Source organism: Vicugna pacos, chromosome 11 (assembly GCF_048564905.1).
Source record: "Vicugna pacos chromosome 11, VicPac4, whole genome shotgun sequence".
NCBI classification, from domain to species: Eukaryota; Metazoa; Chordata; class Mammalia; order Artiodactyla; family Camelidae; genus Vicugna; species Vicugna pacos.
The window spans coordinates 65562336-65587103 of record NC_132997.1 but is presented as its reverse complement, the minus strand read 5'-3'; the positions used below and the strand labels follow the sequence as shown (position 1 = coordinate 65587103).

At 38.2% G+C, this 24768-nt stretch overlaps 2 protein-coding genes across 3 annotated transcripts in view; one reads left to right on the top strand and one right to left on the bottom strand.

Annotated features, from left to right (window-relative positions):
• PRKG1 (protein kinase cGMP-dependent 1) overlaps nt 1–24768 on the top strand; it is a 1109393-nt gene that overhangs the window by 608889 nt on the left and 475736 nt on the right. The gene's annotated exons all lie outside the window — the stretch shown is intronic.
• CSTF2T (cleavage stimulation factor subunit 2 tau variant) lies at nt 19986–23995 on the bottom strand. Its single transcript, XM_006206628.4, has one exon. It carries the CDS (start codon nt 23684–23686, stop codon nt 21746–21748), a length of 1941 nt encoding a protein of 646 aa, XP_006206690.2. The 5' UTR covers nt 23687–23995; the 3' UTR covers nt 19986–21745.

Sequence of the window (24768 nt, the reverse complement as noted above, 5' to 3'; positions counted from 1 at the left end):
TTCACTATGATGTATTTTCTTATGTGCAGATTTCCTTATATTGATCCCATCTGAAAAAATGTGTGTTACCCCTGACTCACCAATTCTGGAACTTCTTAGCCTGTAGCAGTTGGAGGAACTTCTTTCTTCAGTCTCTCAGAACTTTCTTCCTGGAATACCAACTTAATGTATTTCAGACCTTCTCACTCTAATCTTTCATGTCTCCTAAGTTCTCTTTCATATTCTCATATTCTCTCTTTTTAAATCATCCATTCACTTTAAAATTGTAATTATTGTACTTATTAGTTTTAGAATTTCTTCTTGATATGTCTTCAGATCTCTCTGGCCATTTTTTTATATTTCTTGTTTTTTTTTTTTTCACCAGGTTTTGAGTTATTTATTCTATTTCTATAAGCCTTAAAAACATTGTTATTTTATAATCCATGTCCAATAGCTGATGTCCTTGGTATCTGATTATGTTATTTGATTTTCTGACTCTCCTTCATGAGAGATCACATTTGGTTGAACTTAATCTGTGAAATCACAATTGACCTGGATTTCACATGCCTTTCTGAAGAGAGAGGTTATGTCTGTGTAGCCCATGCCACCGCTAATCTGAGATATCTTGCCTCGAGGTTCCCTGCATCACACAGGTAGTAAACATTAAAACAACTGACCGCTTAGAGGACAGTGCTTAGTTGTAGATTCTTAAGGAAGTTTTTCTCTTCATACTTTATTCCATATCCTGAATCAGTACCTAATCAGTCAGTTACTGATTCTTACCAGTCATTACTTCACAGGCTGGTGGATTTTTTCTACCTCACTTTTACACTGAGGTGTAACCTTAGTAGGAGCAAGATGTGTGCAACTTCCACCTGGCACAGACCCAAGATTTTGTCTCTCATCACCATGGTGCCATTAAAACCCAAGACTTGTATTGGTTCTTGTATTACAGAGAACCCCTAGAGCAATCCAAGACTGTTTCATGTTTACCACTCTAATTTCATCCATTCCTTTGCTTAATAAACATGTATAAAGAGCTTGCCAGATGCCAGGCCCTAAAAAAAGAGTCTGTACTCCACTTATATCACATCTTGTTGGTATTATCCTTGCTGACATTTTTTGGAATATCAACAAATTAAAAATTAAATATGAAAGGTAGTGAAGCATGCAGTGAAACATGCAGTGAAGGAAATTAAAGCAGAATGATGAAGATAAAAATAATAATACTCTATAGTCAGAAAAGGCCAGTATCATAAGATAACCTTTGGACATCAATCAGTGAAAATGAGGAAGTTCTGAGGTGGATACAAGAGCAAATTTCTGAGTTGGGAGCTGTTTAAAGAGCAAAGAGGAAGTTGGTTGGAGATAAAGTCAGAAAGACGGGCTTAGTGGCAGAGGTACTGAGGAGTTTCAAGAAGGGGAAGATCATGAAGGATGACTATTATTAAGTCTTTAGGATTTAACACTGAATGATAAGGAATAATGTGATAATGACTTAGATTTCTGTTTTTGACCTCTTTTGATTTCTTTTCTCGTCTTGTGATCTCACTCTGTTTTTGAAGGTTTTTTAAAGTTTATGCATGTGTGGATGTAGTGTTTTCCAGTATATATGTTCCACTAGAAATAGAAATCCAAAAAGGAATGAAATAATGTCATTTGCAGCAACATGGATAGACCTAGAAATGAGCGTACTAAGTGAAGTAAGTCAGAGAAAGTAAGACAAATATCATATGATAATCACTTATATGTTGACTCTAAAAAAGAAATGATACAAATGAACTTATTTATAAAACAGAAAGAGACTTACAGACATAGAAAATAAACTTATGGTCATGGTCACCTAAAGGGAAAGGGTTGGGGAGAGGGATAAATTTGGGATTTGGGATTAACAGATACACAGTACTATATATAAAATAGATAAACAACAAGGACCTACTGTATAGCACAGGGAACTATATTCAATTTCTTGCAATAACATATAATGGAAAGAATCTGAAAAAGAATATATATATATATATAAGTTATATATACATAACTAAATCACTATGCTGAACACCAGAAACTAATAGAACATTGTAAATCAACTATATTTCAATAAAAAAAAATAGAAATCCACATGTATTTATCCAATTACAAATCACTTTTGTCTGTGTTATCATGATCAAAATTTGAAAATACATGTTTTTTAGCATTTGAAGACTACTGATTTATTTCAATATGTTTTTGGCCAGAAGCAACTATTTGTAACATTCCTGTGGTATGCCAGTAGAACATAGAAAGACATACATTGGGTAATACCAGGAGATTGTTTTCTTTTCCTGTTTAATTCAATTTGTAATGTCATTCATTCTCTTAATTAAATAATGCAATGCTAGAATTTAAATAGCCTCTCTTAAAAGTGAGCTGGAAGTCTTTGATAGATCTTTGGCAACTGATAGAAGGTCCATCAGGATGTATAAGTCAATATATCTACCTCTTTTAGTTTTGAAGATTTGGTGATACCGTCTGAGAAATTTGGCAGTTTCTACTGCCTTTAAATCCACTGCCTGGTGAATGACAAGCAGTCTTTTGAATAAAGAATGAGTTTACTTCTCAACAATGCTAAGCAGTGTAATCTTCTTGAAGACATTTTAAAAGATGATGAGGATCTAAGTGTATGTTCAAATTTAACTTAATGTGTTACTACCAGTGTAAATAATTAAATTGAAGTGACGGTGTGGCTGAGCCAGTTACATTCAGCAGAGCTAAAATATACTTAACCTGGTTGGGGAAGAGTAATTCTCTCAAAACTGGCTCCTCTACTTGGAGGCTGGCAAATTTCTTTTTCATATTGAGCCTAAGATAACATCCTAATGTTTAAATGGTAATATGTGAATATAAAAAGTGGTGAGGAGGTCTTAAAGTTGAAGAAACAGGGTATTTAATCCAAAGTTGGCTTAAAGTTCATTTCAGGTTTTGTGTGAGCAAAGCAAATGTTTCTTTAACTGTGTAAAAATGAACAGACTAGTATATTTCTACTTTATGAGAGGGAGACAGAATCGTTTTCAGTGGGGAAAAATTTTTTACAAGAAATTCCTCAGGTCGCTTTATAGCTGTAACCCTTCAGGCATAGTTGGTACATCAGTCTTACTGTGAGATAGCATGTGAATCATAGTACTGCCCCAGAAATCAACAAAACCGTTGAAAAGGTCACTGTTCTATTAAGTCCACTGTGTTCTAAGCTATCTGGGAGATAACCAAAACACACTTAAGCTGGTACACTATGATACGTGTACCGGCACAGCAGAAATGGGTAAAACATGAGTTATGAAATCATGTCTTGCTGACCTTGTTTCTGCAAATAACAAATAAAATGAAGTAAAATTGCAATTTTGCTCAGGTCAAGATATAATCCATCAAGGGAAAAATTCAAACACTGTCACGTCCAAAATATAAGGAAAAGTTATCTTTCTGTGTAGTTGAGATCCTGGGCTGTCCCTCTGTGTACCACAGCCTCCAGGATCCAAGCATTATAATGACTTCCTCAGAAGTATACATAAATTTGAGATCAAAGGATAACCAGCTTGCCAACCCTATTTACCAAACCCTAGTCAAAGGTTTTCTGGTCCCTTACTCTATTGCTTTTAGCTCTCACCTTCTGTTTCCTCTATGGAGATATTTAAAGTTTGCTAATTTGGATTGTTGAAACATAAACTGAGGCATATTAAAAATTTTTTAAAGTTTACTTGAGCAAAAATTGATTTGAATAGGGCAGCATCTCATCTAACAGACAGAAAGGAGCTCCAAGGAGCTATATAAAGTGAAAAATGTTTATAGGCATAAGGGAGCAGGATGTGGAAGTTATATGAGGAAGAACAAAGCAGGTTGGTTATTGCAAGGTTACTCTCCTTTAGGGGGATGGCGGGAGCCCAGGCGGATTTCTGATTGGCTGGTTTAAGATTCCATTTCCAGGAGAGCTGAAACTCTCATTAGGTCTTAGTTTGGGGACATTGCTTAACATAAATGAATCCATTTTGGGCCTGTTGTCTTGTTTTTAACAGGACACGTTTAAAATGTTTGAAGTTGTTTTTCCTGGTGACCCCTTTACTGGTCCCAAAAATGTTGAGGTTCTATAGTTCTTTAACCACTTTTCCAGAGAAATCCATTTCCTTCTGGTAACTGTACAAGGCAGTATTAGCAGTTACCTTCTTTGTCTCCTCTGAAATCTTTCCAGTCAATCCTTGTTTGGCTCCAATCATTTCAACATCACTTCATCATTTCTGAATGTATCAGGGATCTTATGAAAGAGTGTGGGACTAGATGGTCATTAAGGCTCTCTTGGTCTAATAGAGTAGTAACTAGGCACACATGGCTCTTTGAATTTATATTCAAGTTAATCAAAATTGTGTTAAAGTATAAATTTATTTCCTCAGCTGCACTACCACGTTTTGAGTACTCTGTAGCCCAGTGGCTAGTAACCACCATAATCACTACAGAGGAATATTTCCATCATTTCAGAAAGTGCGGTTGGAAAACACTGGTTCAGACCAAAGAAACCAAACAACCCTGCGTCTAAAATTTATGAGCATTGTAAAGCCTCACTGAAGCCATTACATGTTACTCAAAGTTTCAAAGAGTTACTAAATGAACTGAAAGAAAAAAAGAAATTACTTCAACTCAACATTTTCCCCTAACCGTTCACCTGAGCAGAGAATGGTCAAAAAGCAGGCAGGAGAAACAAAGGAAGTGAGGAAACTATGAATGGGACTCTTGCATCCTGAAGAGGGGTCAACTGCCATTTCTCTTTATAAAGGTATTATCTGCTAAAGCAGTAATTTGCAAATTTTAGATTTTTTAAGTACCATTTTTTTTTTCTGCTTAACACTGTTGTGCTGTTTTGTTCATGGTCACAAATGAGCCAGAAATGGAGAAATGTATGTGACAACACTTATTTTAAAGTAATAGCAGGTAGCAGGTATCTCATTAATCTAAGTTGTCTATTTTCTTCTCCTTATCTCCTGGCTTTGATTCAAGGCTAATGTAATTAAATGATCATCCTGAAATAGATGAGCTTCAAAGCAATTTTAAAGTTTTTATTAAAATGTAACATGTTAAAACCAAACACATCCTGTGTACAGCTCAAACGTCACCAGGTGAACACACCTGTGTAACTCCTGTAATTTTAAACCCTCAAAGCTCCCTGTGTGCCCTCTCCCAAAAATTCTCTCTTCCTTTTTTCTCAGAAGTAGCCACTATCCTGACTTCTTATTCCACGATTACTTTGTCCTATTTTTGGAATGGATCACACATTATGAGATTTTTATCCCCGGCTTCTTTGGCTCGGTACCTTGTTCCTGGCATGTGTATTGCTGCAGGTGGTTGTATATCTCTCATTTCTGTTGCCATCTAGTATTCCACTGAATGAATATACCACCACATAGCCACTCGGATGTTGATAGATATCTGGGTTGCTGGATTGTTCAGAACATTCTTGTACATTTATTTTATTTGTTGCACATTTGCCAGTATTTCTGTTGGTTAAAATCTCCAATGCATTTTTTTATTTCAAAATACATCTATCAAAATTCATCAAATTGTACATCTGAAATATGTGCAGTTTACTGTACAGGGACCATACCACAATAGACTGTTAAAAAATGTTTAAAAATAAAATGGAAGGGCCATGGGACAGACGTTATAATTTTGCTGCCCCTTCTTTACAATTGCGGTGGGTAAAGCTTTTGGAGTTTTTTGGTTTTATTTTTTTAGAGCTGCGTAGTGTGTTTTTAGGAACATCTGGTTTGTTATGGGACAAGTCTGCCACAACAGAACTGTGAGAATTCTGCACCTTAATAAACACTTTCACCAGTACTCTGAGAAGCAACAGCATAGCGTACATGGCAGTACCTGTACTTCTCTCTGCTTCCAGCAGTCCACACCCTGGCTTATTTAGACCCAGTTGCCACAGTGTCCAAAGTAATGCCAGTCATTGGGGTAGAACCCAGGATCTCATCATCTATTTGTGCTCGAAGAGGCAGTAGCTTTTAGGGACAGCCTAGAAAAATAACCTCAATATCTGTGTGTATGTTTAGTGCATCTTTAATAAAGCCCTGGGTTGCCAAATGGAAGGAGAGGAAATTGGGCAGAACCATAGGTGAGAAAGGGACATAGAAGATCCCATATTTCTGTTTCACGGGTCAACCTCTCTGATAAGATGTATTTATTTATTTATTTTCAACTCTGGAAGCATAGGGTCTGGACATCTGTTTTGTTTTCCCCTATGAGATGAGTAGAGGAGGAAGAAGAGAGGATTAAAGATCAGGGAGAGGTCTTTTGTTCTCGCTGTTGGCACATGTAGCCAGAAGAGTTGGATGAGACATTAATTAGAAAATGAAGAGCTGAGTGGATTCAGGGAGAAAGAGGTCTTGCTTTCTCAGCATGATCTCAAAGCTGAGCTTAAAAACAGTCATTAACAAATATAAAAGGCAACACCTTCACAAGCTAACTTGACGTTCAGAGCCTCCTGGCTAAGCAATTAAAAAGGGAGGGGTAGGGAGGGCCTGGGAAGGCTTCTGACCAAGACAATGTAGTTTATATGCAAATATTACCTTCTGTCTGAGGGAAGAGAATACATTTGGGACAGTCAGGTATTTCTAAGGTCCAAGTGTGGCTGGGATTGGGATTTTGAAAATAATAAACTAGATAAAAATAAAAATTCTTAGTGCATACCACCGCCCATCACCACCACCCTACATCTACTTGAATCTGAATCTCTGGGGGTGGGGATGCTTTTTCAGAAACATCCAGGAAATTTTGATATGCAGTCAGGTGCGAGCATCCCGGGTCCAAATGGAGCCTGATTGTGCATGCTTGTCTTTGCTCCAAGTGATAAGGGGTTCGTTATTTAGATCTCATTGTTTTATAGGAAGAAGTGACTTTGCATAAGCAAAGAGGTTCCTGGTTTTCACCTATTTCACACTCACCAGTAAAGAGGCTGTGCCCTAGATAAATGTCCTGGTCGAAGGCAGCTGGTTCAAGCTGCAGACGCAAGATCCCTGGAGCTTCAACAAAGACTGACACCGGTGTGTCTGGTGGGGGCAAGTCTGACCCAGTGACCACATGTTTTACACAAGCAGCATCAGGGGCTTCAGGATGAGTATCAGTCATTGCCGTGGGATATAATGCACTCAGATTTTCTGGGGACTACTGTGTTGAATTTTTTTTAAACTTTTTTTTTTTCATGGAGGTTCTGGGGATTGAACTCAGGACCTTGTGAATGCTAAGCATGCTCTGTACCACTGAGCTATTCCTACCTGCCCGTGGTGAATTCCTAAACTAAATATTCTCCTAATTCTTCGGTATGATTTTTTCTGATGCACTCATTTGCCGACATTGATGAATATTAGTAAATATTTATTGAACACATGATACCATGCCAGATATTCTCTAGATATTGGAAATACAGTGGGAAAGATAAGATTTATGACATTTAGATCTTATTCGTCCCTCACTTTCAGCTATTGCTTTTTGTTCCTGCAAGTGTCTGTCTTCTCTTATAGCTGTACATCCACTGAAAACCTATATTAAGACAACAACTATATTTTACACACAGTTCCAAACCAGTAGTCTCTGCAAAAGGACCTGCTCTACAAGCATAGTGCCCAGGAAGCAACCTGTTCATTTTCTCTTTATTTTTTCGTGTCTTTTTCTTAATGGCTTTTGGCTGAGTTCTTGATGGCTAGCATTGCTTACTGTCTCACTCATAAAAACAAAGCCACTTTTTTAGAAAGCTCATCAACATCTTGCTAGCGGATTACTCTGAGCATGGAATTATTTTCTGCCTGGATTTCTTTGATTTTTTTTTTTCATAATTGATCTTTTTAAGAGAGATCTTTCTCAAATGTCAGTCTGAATTTTTCATTTTCCTCCCTAAAGTCCTTGAGTTTCCCCCTATATCTTTCAGCACAAATATCAAACTCTAGCTTATCTCTTCAGGCACTGGAAATCTGAACCCTGCCTTATCTCCTGCTACTCCCTCACATTCCCCTCCTCACCAAAAAAAACCTGTATAGTTCTCTGATGGCTCAGGGCTAGTTCACTGTAGCGAGTCCTCTGCCCAGAATGGCTCCTCGCTAACTCTTCTCCATCTTCAAGACTCTGCTTTGTTGTAGGAAAACATCCCTGACTGCTTATGGATTCAGATTCTTCTAAGTGTGCTTTTTCATACGACAGTGCTGTATGTAGTATCCTGTACTGCATTCTAATTTGGGGGCTCTCTCCTCGGGACTGTCTGACCTCCTTCAGGGCAAAGCACATGCCTAGACTACCTGGGATGAAGTAGACACTGAAGAAATGTAGAATCAGTGGGCGCAGGGTCCTTCTGTGTTGTGTTGATCCTTACTGCCTGACCACAGTAAGCATCAGATAAATACTCACTGAAAGAATAAATGACTACAATGAGCCAAGTACACTTTTATTTCTTGTCCTCTGAATGCTACATATTGTGTGAGAATCTTACAAATGAGGCGGTGTATATATTGATCTAAGTATATGGGCACCAATTGTGGGCTAGCAGTTTTAATGATGCTGTTAATACTGCAGATTGATGGAAAATGCCAGTCAGTTGCTTCATCTGTGATTTTGAACCATTACCCAAAACGATATCTGAACATGGAATAACTTACATCCTCTATATTTGTGCTACCCTATATGCTAGCTGTTAGCCACATATGACAACTAATCAGTTGTCTAATCAAATTAAATTTGAATAATTTTGAAATTTAGTTTCTCGGTCTCATTAAACACAGCTTACATTTTCATAGCCACATGTAGGTAGTGGCTACCTTATTGGAAGCACAGATGTAGAATATTAGGTTGAAATTAATGATATAGAAACAAGTTCACAAACTGGAAATTTGTCCATTTTGCTTTTTATAAGTAAAGTTTTTAAAAATGCAGTAGTCATAAGTAAATACTCTTTGAAACATAATGAATACTTTGACATAAATTTGCTTATTGAAACCAAAGATATTTGCTAAATTAATGCCAAATGAATGAATGAAGATACTCATTAGGAGTTCCTAAACAAAAGTCACATTCCACTACAGAAAGATCTGTAACTTTGGATTTCAGGTAATTCAGTATCGTGGTAGTTTTGAAGTTATGGTAAAATAAACATATTTACAGGATTTACATATGTCAACACAATTTAAGCTAGTTTTATTTTGTAAAAGCTTTTTCTAATACATATAATTCTGTAGGATCATTTTCTAAAGTCAGCCTAGATATGTGTAAAACACCAACTGCTAAATGAGGATGAATTAAATGATAATATTTTGGTGCATTTATTCTGAAAGGTTTAAATGATACTGTATCATAGTGTATACCATCTTTGAAAGCGTAAAGAAAGGGCTGAGTTTTACATGAATACTTCATTCATTAAACAAACACTTAAGATACATGTACTCTCTACAAGTAGTACAAATATTTTCTCAAACGTTTTCATTGTGTTATTAAAGTTTGCTTTAGATAAAGAGAAACACATTTTCTAAAATCTGTCCTCTATTGAGCTGGATAAAACTATAGGAAATAGAAATATATAAGCCATAAAAGCTCACACTAGATAAAAACTCTGAAACTGTTTTTACTGGTTTGTCTAAAACAAGATTTCAGGAACTTGAAACCTCTTGGGTCAGAGTTGGCTGTTAGAGGGTATTTCAACATAAGATTGCCTTCACCATTGTCAAGTTTGTATTAGGTTTCTTCTTGTACAAAATGCAGCTTTACTACATAAGGAAATACAAGGGAAGTGGTACAGAGAGAGGTGATATTTTTCTTTCTCTGCTCTGATCTTACAGTCTTCTCATTCAAAATACAGAGCAGAACACTCTAGTTGAAAATGCCTCCACCTCTGACAATAGACATTTCTTGGGGGTCTTTCTTTTCTCTGCTGAAGTGGAGGTCCTTGTAGCTGAGCAAATTCCTCCCATGCTCTAGTCCTCTGTTCATTTTTTTTCAGGCTGTATAGAGCAGTAAACAGCTGGCTCATGTTTTCGTGCTGTTCTTATGGCTTCTGGACCCCAGTTTTATTTTTTAGGGATAATACCGATATCAGTATCTAGCAAATCAAAAGTAGGCATGGTGCAAAGTGCACTATCAAACAACTCTCCCGCCCACCTAGGACATAGTTATCTCAGGGTACAAAAGTGAGAGATCAAAATGGGACACACAGGTCACTAGAGCCAGGATTTGGACACAGGGAGGGACCATGCTCTTTATTACAGCACCGCATTGCCTCCCTGGAAAAGTACCCTCAGTTCCCTTCAGAGTCAACTAATGTCTTCACTTTGTAGGAGAGGACAAAGTTTTCCTCAGCCCTCTCAGGGTCCCTGGCCTTGTCTGAAAATTAAACCGACAAAGATGTAACAGGAGAAGGGCATAACCAATTTTATTTAATATACGTTTTATATGATGCCTTCATAAGGAAATGAAGACCCAAAGAAACGGACCTGAGTGTTTTCCTGCTAGGTTTGATGAAGAGGTGACTGTCCTGGAGAAATATGACCAGTCGGAAGAGCATGAATTCTTCTAAGCATCCTTTTGTCTTCAGGGATAAGAGTGTCCCTTTCCTCAGGGGGTAGGGAGGCAGCTCTCACAGGAGAGTTTTATTACCTGTTTCTGGGGAGAAGGGAAGAGGGAAGGTCAGAGTCACCTTCCTGCTTCTGCCATTTTTTCAAACTCTTGCTGCTTAAAAAGCTCAGTATGCCAAGGTGTTGTATTTTTGGGTAGTGTGTCCTGAATCCCACCAGGAAGTATAAGCCATGATAATTAGTACCTACATTTTCCAAGAAGATATAAGAATATAACTGAAAACTGTCACTTCCATCACTGCAACTTGACCCCTCCTATTTCGGGTCATTTCTTAAATCACAAAAAGAACTGACTTTTTTCCTGTTTTAGAGGCTGTCATCTGATGATCTCTTACCTAAGATAGAAATGCTGAAATTATAAAACATTTTATTTTATTTATAGTAAATAGTTTACAGGGAACAGACATTTCTCCCAAGAAATACAAATAGCTAAGAAGCACAAGAAAAGTTGCTGAACATCGAGGAAATGTAAATCAAAGCTGTAGAAGATTCCACTTCACACACATTTGCATGGCTATAATAAAAATAACAAGTGTTGACAAAGATGTGGAGGAACTGGAACCCTCATTTGCTGCTCATGGGGATATAAAATGGTGCTGCTGCTTTGGAAACCAATCTGCCAGTTCCTCTAAACATGAACATAGAGCTAGCATATGATGGAGCAATTCTACTGCTCGGTATATACCCGATGGGAATTAAACAAATGGGCACACAAAATTTGCAAATAAATGTTCATAGCAGCACTATTTTTTTTTTTAAGAGATAGAAAGCAGATCAGTGGTTGCCTAGGGCTAAATGGAGAAAGGAGTGAGAGTAAGAATTAGTGCTAATGAGTACAGGGTTTCTTTATGGGGTGATGGATATGTTCTAAATTTAGATCATCATAATGGTTGCACAACTCTATGAATATACTAAAAAGCATTGCATTGTATGCTTTAAATGGGCAAATTTTATGGTATGTAAACTGTATATTAATAATTGTTTTAAGTCACAGGAAAAAATCTCAGTATTGTTTAAATTGGATTATCCAGGAGATAATATTTTTATATATTTCTTACAAACGATCTATTGTTCTTCCATGTAAATATATTTCCATTCCAGTTTTCTTTTTCATTTTTTTCTCTCTCTTCTACCAAAGCCCAGGTTTAGTACTTGGTTCTTGGGAGGAAGAAAAAAATAAGTAAGAACAAAGGATCAGTTTTATAAATCTTTCACTGTTGCCTAAAAAATCACCTTTTCTAGACTGTGATAAACTTCCTCACCTAGTGGAAACGATGCCTGATGTTCCTGCACATTCAGTCCCCAGCGTGAAAGCTGTTCTGTCTTCCCACTGCCTCCTTCTTAAAGCAGAATGACGTGAGGGGGAGAGGAGTGCTTGAGAGTGAGACAAATTTGGGTTCATTGGTGCTTCAGCTTCCTATAAGTTATGTGACTCAGGGCAAACTAGATAACTTCTCAAGTATGTTTGTCCCTATTTCCTCCAGATTTTAGTCAATTCAGAGATGATGTATGTCAAGTGCCTGGCATTTGGTAGCTCCTTGGTAGATGCTTTTTATATATTGACCATGACCCAGCCTTCTAGAAGAGGGCATGGATCTTATAACTTACATCCGTGTTAGTTCTGGAGCATGTGAAAGGCCCTCACTCCACCCTCCCTCCCTCAAAAACAAATATCTCCCCTACCCTCAATCATGTGGCCGAAGCCCGAAATTCCAGTATTACAGGCTCCTTACATCAATTCAAAATATTTGATCACTGTGTAAATAAAAATGCATATGAGTAAAAATATTTTAAACAGTTATATTCCATGTCTATACCAATGTAAGTGAATTTTTCTTCATTTTCTTATTAAAACAAAACAAAAGAGCCTTTTGTGGTACGGCAGGAAAGACACTGGGTGCCTGAAATTGAGCTGGAGAGGATGCTGCTTGCTTGGGGTGGTAGCGCCTAGCATGCATGTAGAGTAGGTCTTTGTTTCTGCAGGGGTTAGTGAAAAAAAAGATTTTTTTTAATCTCCTCCCCTCCCCTCTGCTATCCCTTCCTCCTTCCTTGAAGAGTGAATTTGTGTTGAGATGCCATCTTCCGGCTCTGGTAATTTGCTCAATTTCCTCACAGCAATCACAGGAGATGAGTTTCAGGGCTGGGTCAGTAGCCCGCTCATCACTCCTACCCCTCTTTATGGATAGTCCTGGGCGAAAGGAACAATGAACAAGAGATGTAGAAAAGCCTCTTTTCTCTTCTCCTCAGGATAATCCAGCTCTAATTCCTCAGGAGGGGCAGCTTTGGGCCATTTTAAACCAAGGCTATTATTGCTCAAGGCTCTACGAGTCTGAGTGTCCCAGCAGAGGCATTACTAGGGGGGATTTGCTAAAACCTGTTTATCTGAAAACACTGACAACAAAATCCTCACCAACCAAAGATCCTGTAAATCGTCTCACTCTCAATTTACGAAATATTCTCATTAAGCATATTTTGTTTTCGTGCTACACAAATAAGGACCCCAATTACTAGAATACAAGTAGTCTGAACACGTGTGAAAAAGAAAGATTCGTGTTCACATGTTCCAAGGTCACCTTCACAGCTTCACAATGATGCTTTGATGTCACTGCTTGAAAGACCTTGACTCAAATTTGAATCGTTTGCTAGAAATGTTTTGAGTTTGGTCACTTAAACCCAATGCAGACTGTTCTTAAAGGGAAAAAAAAAAAGTTGTTTACAAATATTGATTTCGTTAATTTGTGCCCTTAATTATGATCAGGTTCACAGACAGTATTTAAAGGCACAGACTGCAGTATACGATTTTGATTCCATTTCCAATAAATCTACTGAAAATAACTTAACAAACACTGGGCAGTTACTTTTAACTACTTTTGTTATATATTGTTTCTTTCATTTTGGCGCTTAGGAATATTTAGATGAAGTTTAAAAAATATTTAGCAGCAGAATTCTGTTGAGGGTTCATTCTCACTGAAACATAAGCATGCTGATTTTATGGTTTCAAGATTTCTCCTGTTTACAGTAACCAAGATATAAATGCAACATAAGTGTCCATGAACACATGAATGGATAAAGATGTGGTATACATATACAATGGAATTTTGTTCAGCCATAAAAGGGAACAAAACCTTGCCATCTGTGACAACATAGATGGACCTAGAGTGTATTGTACTAAATGAAATAAAACAAACAGAATTACATTAATACTGTATGATTTCACTTATATGTGGAATCTAAAAAGCAAACATAGCAAAACAGAAACAGACTCATAGATACAGAGAACAAATAGGTGGTTGCCAGAGAGGAGGAGAGTAAGGAGATGGGAAAAAATAAGACGGCGTGGATGAAGAGGTACAAACTTCCAGTTATAAAATAAATAAATCACAGGGATGTAATGTACAGCATAGGGGCTATAATCAGTAATATTGCAATAACTTCAGATAGTGACAGATGGTTACTAGATTTACTGTGGTGATCAGTTCATAAAACATACAAATGTCAAATCACTGTTATGTACCTGAGACTAATATAATATTGTATGTCTACTATACTTCAGTAAAAAAAAAGATTTCTTCTGTTGTCTATATGAGGGTTAGTTAGGAAATAAATATTCCTGGGTCATAGGGAGAGACATTTACAAAAGGAAGTGTAGAACCCACACTCGAAGTTGGTATTCTTACTTGGATAGTCTCTTACTAGGAAGACCGTGGAGATTTGCAGATTGGAGAACAATGCAGGGTTTATGAGAGAATTTTTATAAAAGGTGGGCATTCACCCCAGAGAGTCATTGTTAGTCACAACTTGGTTGCAACAATATTGATGTGTGATGCTTCTGGTGTTGTTATGTAGTAAATATAAACATCGTTTTTAACTAATTTGGCGCAGCTTTCCCTCTACTCCTGAGAAAAGAAGAATCACACATGTAGACTAAATGCAAGCCCAGGTGACTTCCCAAACAACAGTAATTTCAACTGTGGTATTTTACGTTTGGCTTTCCATTAAGCAAAATTTTTGCCTGTTTGCTTATTTTTGAATATAGTTTCTAATAGAGAGGATGCTTCCTTTACTTCAGACTAGGCAGGGATTTTTGTCAGTTCTTGAACTTCTGTGTCAATGGAGGGGCGGCCATTTGAGTAAATTAAAAATCCTTTCTACTTGTCTTACTATTGATTGTAAAGGGTTTTTTAGTGCATTTTCAAAAAAAAATTTATTTCTCTTAGGATTCATTTTAAGCAGTGCTTCTCTAACTTTTATTTGCACGTGAATCACTTGGGGATCTTATTAAAATGCAGATTTTGATTCAGTAGGTCCTAGATGAGGCCTTGGATTTAGCATGTTTAACAGGCTTCCAGGTGATGCTGATGTGGCTGGTCCAAGGACCACATTTTAATCAGCAAGTGTTTACCATATTTAGTTTCCTTGTGCATATTAACATCATGCAGTGGGAGAAGGAGGAGGACCAGAATGGAAGCATGTTGGTATCTCCCCAGGGCAACCCCTCAGAGATGGAAGGGAAATTGGTGGTGATACCAAACTTCAGATTGAATTTTTCTTCCATTACCTGAAAAATTCCTGTGAGAAAATTGAAGGTTTGACTTAATGCTTTGTCAGTGATTACCAGTTACAAATTCCCTTTAAGGTGGAACAAGGGTTTAGACACTTAACAAAACAATCTGAGCTCCTCAGTCTAAAGATTTTTTTTAAGTATTTTTTCAGTTACCTTGATACCACAAAATTGAACAATTCATTTTTAGCCACTCACTTTTATCAGATCTTTTCAAAACATTCAATATAGTTTTTGTAGAAATAACATTTTTGCACACTCATATTAATAAATCTATGTCTATATATATATTTGAAAAATTAGTATAAGTGGTATAAGCTGGTTTAAAAACACAGTTGACATGATGGATATATATATATATATCCATATATCCATATATATATATATATATATATATATATATTCAGCATAGTTTTCATCGACGTAACCTTGCAGTTTTGCAATATATTCCACATATGCATGCATACTATGTATCTATATGCCTATGCCTGTATTCTTATCTATACATTACAATAAGTAAAATGAGCACCAATTTGGGAACAAACACAACTGATATGATAAATATAACATGGGCATAATAAAGAGTAACTCATTAATGACAGTCATCAAGTTTGCCTTGTGCCTGTAATGATATGCTTTCCAAAAACATTGGAGAATATGGAATAGTGTTTAAGTGGTGCTTGGGTAAAAATCTAGTATTAAAAAACAAAACAAGGAGATGAGAGAGAATGGAGGGACTGTTTTAAACGGGGTTCTCAGGAAGAGCTTCTCTGAGTTAGTATGTATAAGTTGAAATCTGAGTGAAGAGAATCAATCAGCCAGTCAGAGGGTTGGGGGAAGAGTGGGGTAAGAGCTTGGGAAACTGCCAAGTACAAAGTTCAGAGACGAAAGTGAGTTTGGGAAACTCAGGAAAATGAAGCTAGGCTTGAAGGAGCTGTAGCAGTAAGTTGGGGGGCAGCAGTAGGATGTAAGATTGCTGTAGGGAAGATCTCCCATAGTTAGGGCTTTATGGGATGTGGTAAGGATTTGGAATTTTATTTCTAAGAGCAATGTAAGCCATGAGAGGTTTTAAACAAGGAGTGACATGATCTGATTAAGGGTTTTTGTTTTTGTTTTTGTTTTTTTGGTTTGTTTTTGTTTTTTAAATCATTGTGGCTACTGTGTGGAAATTACCTAGTGGATCATCTTTCAAAAATTAGTTAATAACAGATAAAGAAATTAAAGATCTCTTATTCTACCACATATACTATACATATGTCCATTCTAAAACTGTTAATATTTAATATTTATGTGTGATATATATTTCTCATTATATATATATCAAATATATATATATATATTTGAATTTAAAAAGATGTTGCTATTTTGGCTTAATATTTATTAAAAATGAAAACAATTTGTGGGAGAAATGGAGTCATTGGATTAGTGTTCCAGGCATTCCTGTTCTCAGTATACCTCATGAAAAATTATAAATAAAAATGTGCCGTATCTTTTTTTGATTGTTTTTTATCTGGGTCTTTGTTTGGTTGGTTGATTTTGCAAATATACTTGCTGAACCAGTTGTTCAACCATTTTTCTAGTCCGCATTTGTCAAGTTAGACACTAAACATTTCAATTAGTACTAATAGCCATGTTTACATACAGAGTAAAAGCAGGAGTTGTAAACTCAAATTATTACAAGGACGGGCAAGTAACTGTGTGAATCAAGCCTAGTATAAGATCCAGGGGGAGGCTGGACTTGTGGACAAAGAGTCTCGAGAATACATGTTCACCTGAATGCATTCAAATTCAAAATTTTTGAGAACTTTCGGCTGCTCGAACGAAACATATCTGCAGGCTCAGTTGGCCCAGAGGCCACAGATTTGAGGTCCCTTGTCCAAAGAAATTTAAAGCTTCTGTAGGACAAAACTTTGACAAAATTGATGGTGGTGGGGGTGGCCAGAGGTATATGATTTTAGAGATTTCAACACTAATTTCTCTGCTTCTTAAAACCGAGGAGGAACTTTTTCTCTGATTGATGATCAATACGCATACATGATGCAATCATATTAGATGCGGGTTTGCCCAAAGACGGAATACTTTCCATTCATAGGCAGTGGTTGTGTTTATCCTCACAGAGCCAAGTTCGTGTCTGCAGTGTTTTTAGTACCTATTTATGTTGCTATGTTATTTAGCATGTGAACAAGGGTGACATTTGGGATATAGAATATGCTTTTGTGAAAGTTAATAAGCCAAGCAAGCCCCCGACAGACCTTTCCATCACATTAATTCAAATATAGGCTTATGTTTTGAATAGCATTAAAGTGAACCTTTAAGATAAAAGAAATTGGGAACTGAGTTACCGCCGATGTATCTTTTTTCTGGGGAATGTCCAGTAATAAATATGTAAGCAGACTCCTAAATAGGTAGAAGTTGCTTCCTATTCACTCCAGGCAGCAAGGTGAGGCAGGACAGCAATCGAAGGCTGGCAGGTACATTGAAGTGGCCTGCAGACTTTTGCAGGAGAATTATTGAAGAATATTAGTCATGTAATAAGACAGATTTTGATTCAAACAGGCTACTAAATCGACAAAATAATTTGGGGGAAACTACTGGTTTCCTTTCCTGATGCCCAAGAAATTCTCCATATTACCTTTGTCAGAAACAGCAAATAAATAATCAAGCAGATAAGATTTTTTTTAAATGACCAACCTTTGTGATACGTATAAGATTTGATTTCAAATGTCTGCAAATTTTATATATACTGAATCATACAAAGTCAATTATGGTTGAGAATGTTGTATACTTTATTCTAACTCCTTGGTAATTAGTTACCTAACCTTGGGACCTAAATCCACTACTGGTTATAGAGAGTTGTCATTAACTAGAACATTTCAGTTCTTTTTTCTAGGTAAATACTTTGTTATTTTTATGTACAGTATTTTTAATAAGCACTCGGTTTGTTATTTTTGACAATGCTACCCCATTCTTTTGATACAATAAATGCCCTTTACTGGCATAAGCTTGATACTGTGGTACAGAATTATCAAGAAGAAACATGCCTGTTAATATCTGATGAGAAAGGTAATTTGTAATATGAATATTTGTGAAGCTAAATTTTCAACTAAGGGGGTAAAACTTTTGTTTTAAGGTGCATAGAAGCAAATAAAAATATTAAAAGATATGGTTCAGTTATGATCTGAAATGTACATATATATGAAATATATGAGCATATTAAATACCAGTATAATATTCATACTATTAAAAATTTTAATGTTAACATTAATTATATTTATTATTTTAAATATATTCATTTCCTTAAAATGAATTAGGTCTTGACTATAGAGCTTTCTTGGCAAAAGACTGATGAGAAAAGCAAGCTCCAACCAGAAAGCCGTCTGGAGGTTAGCTGGCAGTAGAAAGCATTGAGAGGCTGACATATTCTTTTGTGAGAAGACTGTGAGATGTAACTGATAATTCAGTTTCTCTGTCACAGTAGGTGGTTGCACATAATTATCCTTAGACCTCATCAGACCAAAGAAAATGGCCTGACACACCATAGGAAATTAGGTTCTGTGTGCTCAGCTAATGTCCCACCACAGCATGGAAAAGCAAGAAGCTTTGCAGGCTGTGATTATGTTAAGGTTCTTCTTTAAAAATAAAAATGCTTTCTACTTTTATAATTCTGTTAAGTATAGTTGAAAAGTCATCCATGATCTCCCTTGGATTACCCTGCCTTCACTTGAGATTCATATTGGCCTATATCTTATCAAATGCTCCCAGACCTAGTAGTCTGGGGCCTCAGCAAAGATTAAAACATATCTTGGTATTAATCAGTAATGTAAGAGGGGAAGGGCTCTGAGCAAGCACTGATTAAAGCTAAGCATTTCCTATTTCCAAAAAAACATGCACTGCCCAAGAGGAATAAATCCTAAAGTTTAGGCATCCACAAATCAGTGTTTCACCCCACTATCTTCAACTACTGTTACGAGTTTGTGATTTCACTTGAAGTCTGTCCACATTTGGGAAAATGCAGAATGCCAGGGTTGTAACCAATTATGTAGTAAAACACATGATGGATTGTAGCAGACATGTATTTCTTGTATCCTTATCAAATGAAATGAGGCTCTATACTCTGTATCAGTCCTGGGACAGACAGGCCATGCGTGAATTGGAAGTGAGGAGAGAACTTACTAAGTTTACCACAGTAAAGGAGATTGCTTGTATTATCTATTTCTAATTTATTTTCTAATGCAAATAGTTGTGATAGCTCATTTGTTCTGTGTGGAATTTAAATCCTTTGTGGGAAAATTTATGTGCTCTTAATGGAATTTTTTTTTCCCCACTAAGACTCTGATAGACTGTTTTGTCCTTCCTTCTCACCTGTGATTTTTGCTATAATGAATATAGAAATGAGTAAGACAGCCCATGTTCACAGCTCCTGGTCTATTTAAACTGGGAGCTAGGGGTAAAAGTAAAAGAGTGCATTGCAGTATAACAAGTGCTGTCAATACTGAAGATACTGTCCCTATAAGGTGTTCTGGGACAAAGAAGAGTTCTCTGGGGGGTAATAAACAAAAGGAAGCCTCACATCTGAGGATCCAAGATGTTGCTACTGATATGAATCATAGAAACACATGGTTGGTATACATAATATATAACCACTTTAACTGTGAAACTATATAGATGATGGATCTAAAAAAGGTATTTCTATCCATTCCTGTAATTTCTTTAGTTTTGCCTTTTCATTTAAAAGAAAAAAGTATTCAAGCCCCATAGATCTGTCATTTTTGAATAACACATCCATTAAAAATAAACATCAGATACTAAACTCAGCCTTTTTACATTCCTTTTATTTAGTCTGCATTAAACAATGCAGAAATTTTACTACAACAAAGAATATAACATTGAATGGTTTTCAGTTAGAGCCTTTCAGTGAAAGCTTTCGGATAAAGCAACTACAATTTCAAAGTAATCAAGCCAACTCTTGAATTAGTATTAACCAGAACTATTATCCATGTAAAGGAGTTATCCCTTCCAGTAAGGGAAAACATGGGGAAATTAACAATATGAACAATAAAACAGGAGTAAATAGGTAGCAGGAAACATCGCAGGGAGGAAAATGTTGTAAAGAGTATCCATTTAAGACACAGAAACCTTGCAAGGGGAAAATAATTCAGTTTCTAAGTCTCAGCTCTCTCCTTGTGTTATTTTTTCTTCTGTAACTAGAAATTGGTTTTTCTTCTCCAGAGTAAGATCACCTGGTTACTTGGGTGTTTATACTTCTGTTAATTACTACTTGTTCTGTCATATGAAGTTTTGTCACCTCATTCTCAAAGCTTAGAGATAAATTAGTTTGTAGCTCTAAAGAAACTGATAAGCCTCACCTTCCTACTGATTTTTAAATGTCTCATGAGTATGTACATTAGGACATGGCTTTATTATGTGTAAAAAGAAAGTGGGTAATAACCAACTGAGCAGACTTTAGACAAGATATCTCTACCTACCTCAGCCTCAATTATTCTAAGATGGTGACAGATAACTAGATTTTGAAATAAGAAAACTAAAAAGCATTTTAAATGTTGCCGAGACTAAGAGTTTCAAACTCCTGGTTGACCAGATGGATACCATCTGCGTATGAAAGATGGGGTTACCAGGAAACTGAGAGCTTTACTGCATGAAGCCCTCCACTATTTATGAAGGGCCCAATGCTGTGTATAATTCATCCAGATCAACCATTCTCTAGATACTGGTTTTTGGAAAGGATGTGAGAAAATTACTCAGATTCAGATTTGGGCTTAACAACTACTGAGAAATAGGAAGGTACTGAGATATAAAGTCTCATCAAATTTAAGTAACCAAGTTGATAATAGAACTGTTCTAGCAAAATCATTACACTCAGGGCCAGGCCACAATATTGCGTGAAGGGTGGGGAATAAATGAACATCACACCAGATGCATTCCTTGACTTTTCAGGTAGCATAGCTTCAGAAGAAACAATTCCAATACAAGTTGAGACTTATCTGGTTAGCTTGAACATTTTGAAGTAATTCCCAAACACCAAAACAATGCTTAACCTAATAAAGCATTCTGTTGCCCCTGAAATGGATTTTGTGTTTTAAATGGCTTACTCAAAAAATATATAATTTTGAGGTAAACTTCTTTATTTTCTTATGCAACCAAACATCTTAAACTATCTTAGTAAGTTACCAGTTAAACAGATCATCTTTTAGTCTTTTATGTGCAGTCTTCACATTGTTTTACTCAATATTTTAAAAATGTAGTTAATACACTGTAGACACTTTTACTAATGCTGCATATTCTTTGTAATCTTATTTGGTACAATATAATCATGTTGAGTTACTTTTGTATATTTACAGTGAATTAAACTGAATAGACCCACTCCCTCCTCCCCCCACCCCGCAATTAAAAGAAAGAAAAAAAAAAAGAAAAAGACAACACGAAATGAGATTAGGTTCTGGGAGAAAGTTAACCCTAATAGTTCAAGTGTGGAGATGCAGAAGTCAGCTTTCGGCACCTCCCCATTCTCTATGCTACCCTTCTGGGACTACTGACAAATATTTTCTAAAACCTTTCAGGAAGCTCCAGTAGATTTCTGGATCTGTTCCTTTAAAATCAAGATACTCTGCCTTTGCTCAGGAGGCAACATGGCAATCTGATCTGCAGTCAGTTGAAGAACCTGCATGATCAAAGCTGCCTTTTCTTGATCCTGTGGAGTTACTTGATTCTGCCCAGGACTAAAACTGCTAGGCTGGCCTCCACCTTGCTTGCCTGCCCCCTGCATGCCTGCCCCCTGCATGCCCGCTCCCTGCATGCCTGCCCCCTGCATGCCTGCTCCTTGTATACCTGCCCCCTGCATGCCTGCTCCTTGTATACCTGCCCCCTGCATGCCTGCTCCTTGTATACCTGCCCCCTGCATGCCTGCTCCTTGTATACCTGCGCCCTGCATGCCAGCACCTTGTATACCTGCGCCCTGCATGCCAGCTCCTTGAATACCTGCCCCCTGCATGCCAGCTCCAGGATTACCCACCCCTGAAATGCTTGGGACCTGTCTGGGTCCCTGAGGACCACCTGCCCCCATATTAATGGGCCCAGGACCCTGGATTCCCCCGGTCATAGGGCCTCTGGAACTGGGGCCAGGGCCCCTGATCTCCATTCCTCTTGCATCAATGCCTCTCGTTTCCATCCCTCTGGTTTCCATTGCGCAGGTCTCCATTCCTCTTCTCTCCATCACTCGTGTCTCTAGGACCTCAGTTTCCATGGCTCGAGTCTCCATCCCTCGAGAATCTCTACCACCTCTACCATCCATAGGCAGACCCCTTTGATCTATCATGGGTCCTCTGGGCTCTCCAATGATGAGTCTGGGATCTGTAAGTGGCCCTCCCCTCATCTCATGTGAGGAAGGGCCACGGCTGTCATGGCCAGAGGCATGGTGCATTGGAGGACCCTGATGAGGTGGGCCAAGATAGCCTCTGGGCTCTACTTCTCCAGTGACTGAAAGCAAAGTCCCTCCACGCGGGTCATTTGGTGCATCTCCTAACAGTCCTCGAGGAGGCAGGCCACCAGCAGTCATGGGTCCACGAGGTATAGGAGCTCTAGGATCCGATATCTGCACCTGTCCCCGCTCTAACGGCACCGGACCAACCCCTGGCATTCCAACTTGGGGTTGCATTGCTCCTCCAGGAGTTAAGGAACCAGGACCAGGTCCAGGAACTGCAGCTGGAATTGGCCCCGGGGCTGGAATTCCACCCTGGATAGGGGTCTGCATCAGCGGAGGGATGTCTTTCACAGGTCTTCTAGCCAAATGCTGAGGCTGAGGGGCCGGAGGATTCTGCTGGTTCAGTAGAACATTAGGTCCTGGGCAGAGCCCAGGGCCAGGACCAGGACCAGAAACAGACTGAGATTTGCCTGGGATGAGAGGTGTTACATGTATTTTGCGATGGAGAATTTTCAGAGCAATCTCTGGATCCATGATTCTCATCACTACTTGTGCCTGCAGGAGCGCATAAGCTAGTTGTGGGTTCTGAAGTAACATATTTCGAGCTTCCTGGTGACTGTTTTGGACACAGAGCTTCATCTGCTTCATCAGTTCAAACATCTGCTCCGGGGGGAGACTAGCGACCGCTCTGGTAATTGACTCAGGGGCATCTTCTGGATCGATGGGGTCCCCATAGGGTGAGTCAATGATGGGCGCTGCAGGCCCGAGGCTCTTTAACTCCTCCTTGTTCTTTTCACTGGCAGCATTGTCCACCCGAAGCGCTCTCCCGCTGAACTCCCGCCCATTAAGGTTCCGCATGGCACTAAGCGCGGTCTCCTGGTCTTGGTACTCGCAGAAGCCATAACCCTTAGGTTTTCCCGTCTCTCTATCGTATACCAGCCGGAAACTCACAACAGAACCAACCTCCGAGAAAATGTCCTTTAACTGCTCCTCAGTTGCCTCATACGGAATGTTCCCCACGAACACGGAACGCAGTGATCGATCCATTGCCGGGTCTCTCACCGCCAAACTCGACATGATTCCGGCTCTGCACACAGCGGAGAGCGGGTTCTTCCAAGAGTCGTCCTCTTGCGACCCACACTTCCGCCGAGCAACGGAAGCGGCTTTCAAAATCCGGGCAGAAACCTCATGACTCTGCTTGAATCGTTCCGCAAGTCCGCGGAATCTGCACCACTATGTTCCACTGATTAAATTAACGAATGCTCTCTGCCCCTGATCCTCCTTCACTCAGACGTGCGATTCCTTTCTTATCTCTTATTCTGCGTACTTCCTACGGCGAGCCACCTCCCCCGCCAGGAAAAACTTGGTGCGGCTCGACCACAGTAAAGATGGTGGCCTAGACTTCACCGTGGTAACAGGGAGCGGCCACCCCCACCTCCCCGTGACGTCAAGGGCGGTTTTGCTTCCGTTTGTCCGGCGGGAAACCGCTAACCGAAAGCAACTACAGCGGCGTGTTCTTTCTTTCTGATACAAGTACTTACATATAGCAGTTTCTCCTTATTATAGTGTATTTGAAGTATATTTAAAATCACAGTCCTTACAGTGAGAGAAAAGGGTAATCGTTTCAAAGCAGATTTGGGATTTGCTCCTTAAGGAATAACTCCATTTTAGAAGTGCATTTTTGGAAAGTAACTGCCGAGAAGTAACCAACGCTTTTTCCCCTCTCGATCCCCGCCCCCATCTCGTAGCTTCAGGCAACCGCTGTCAATAGGTTTCTGCTCCTTACAAGTTTTCCTTTGTGCACGCACTCAGAAGTCGAGCTATTGATGATAATGCTTTTTTTTCTTAATTATATTAACCGATATCATTACTAATAGTAATGATAATAATTGCATTTTATGGCTAAAGGATATAATTTAAATTTATTTAACCATTCTTGGAGGCATTTAGATTAGTTCTAATTATTATAAACTGATGCAGTGATTTCACATGGGGAAAACAAAATAGTTGTTTCTATTCTGCTAGTTTTGCTGGCCAAAGTTGAAACATGTGGAGTTTGTTTTTTGCCCCATTTAACAATAGAATTGAAGCTTGCCGAGGGCTAGGTGATTTGCTAAGTAGGCAGTAACTGGCAAAGCCTCAGTTCTTACCCGGGCTGG

What these genes read in the sequence shown, in the direction of transcription:
- CSTF2T (XM_006206628.4), bottom strand. Translation starts at nt 23,686, where the DNA reads ATGTCGAGTTTGGCGGTGAGAGACCCGGCAATGGATCGATCACTGCGT.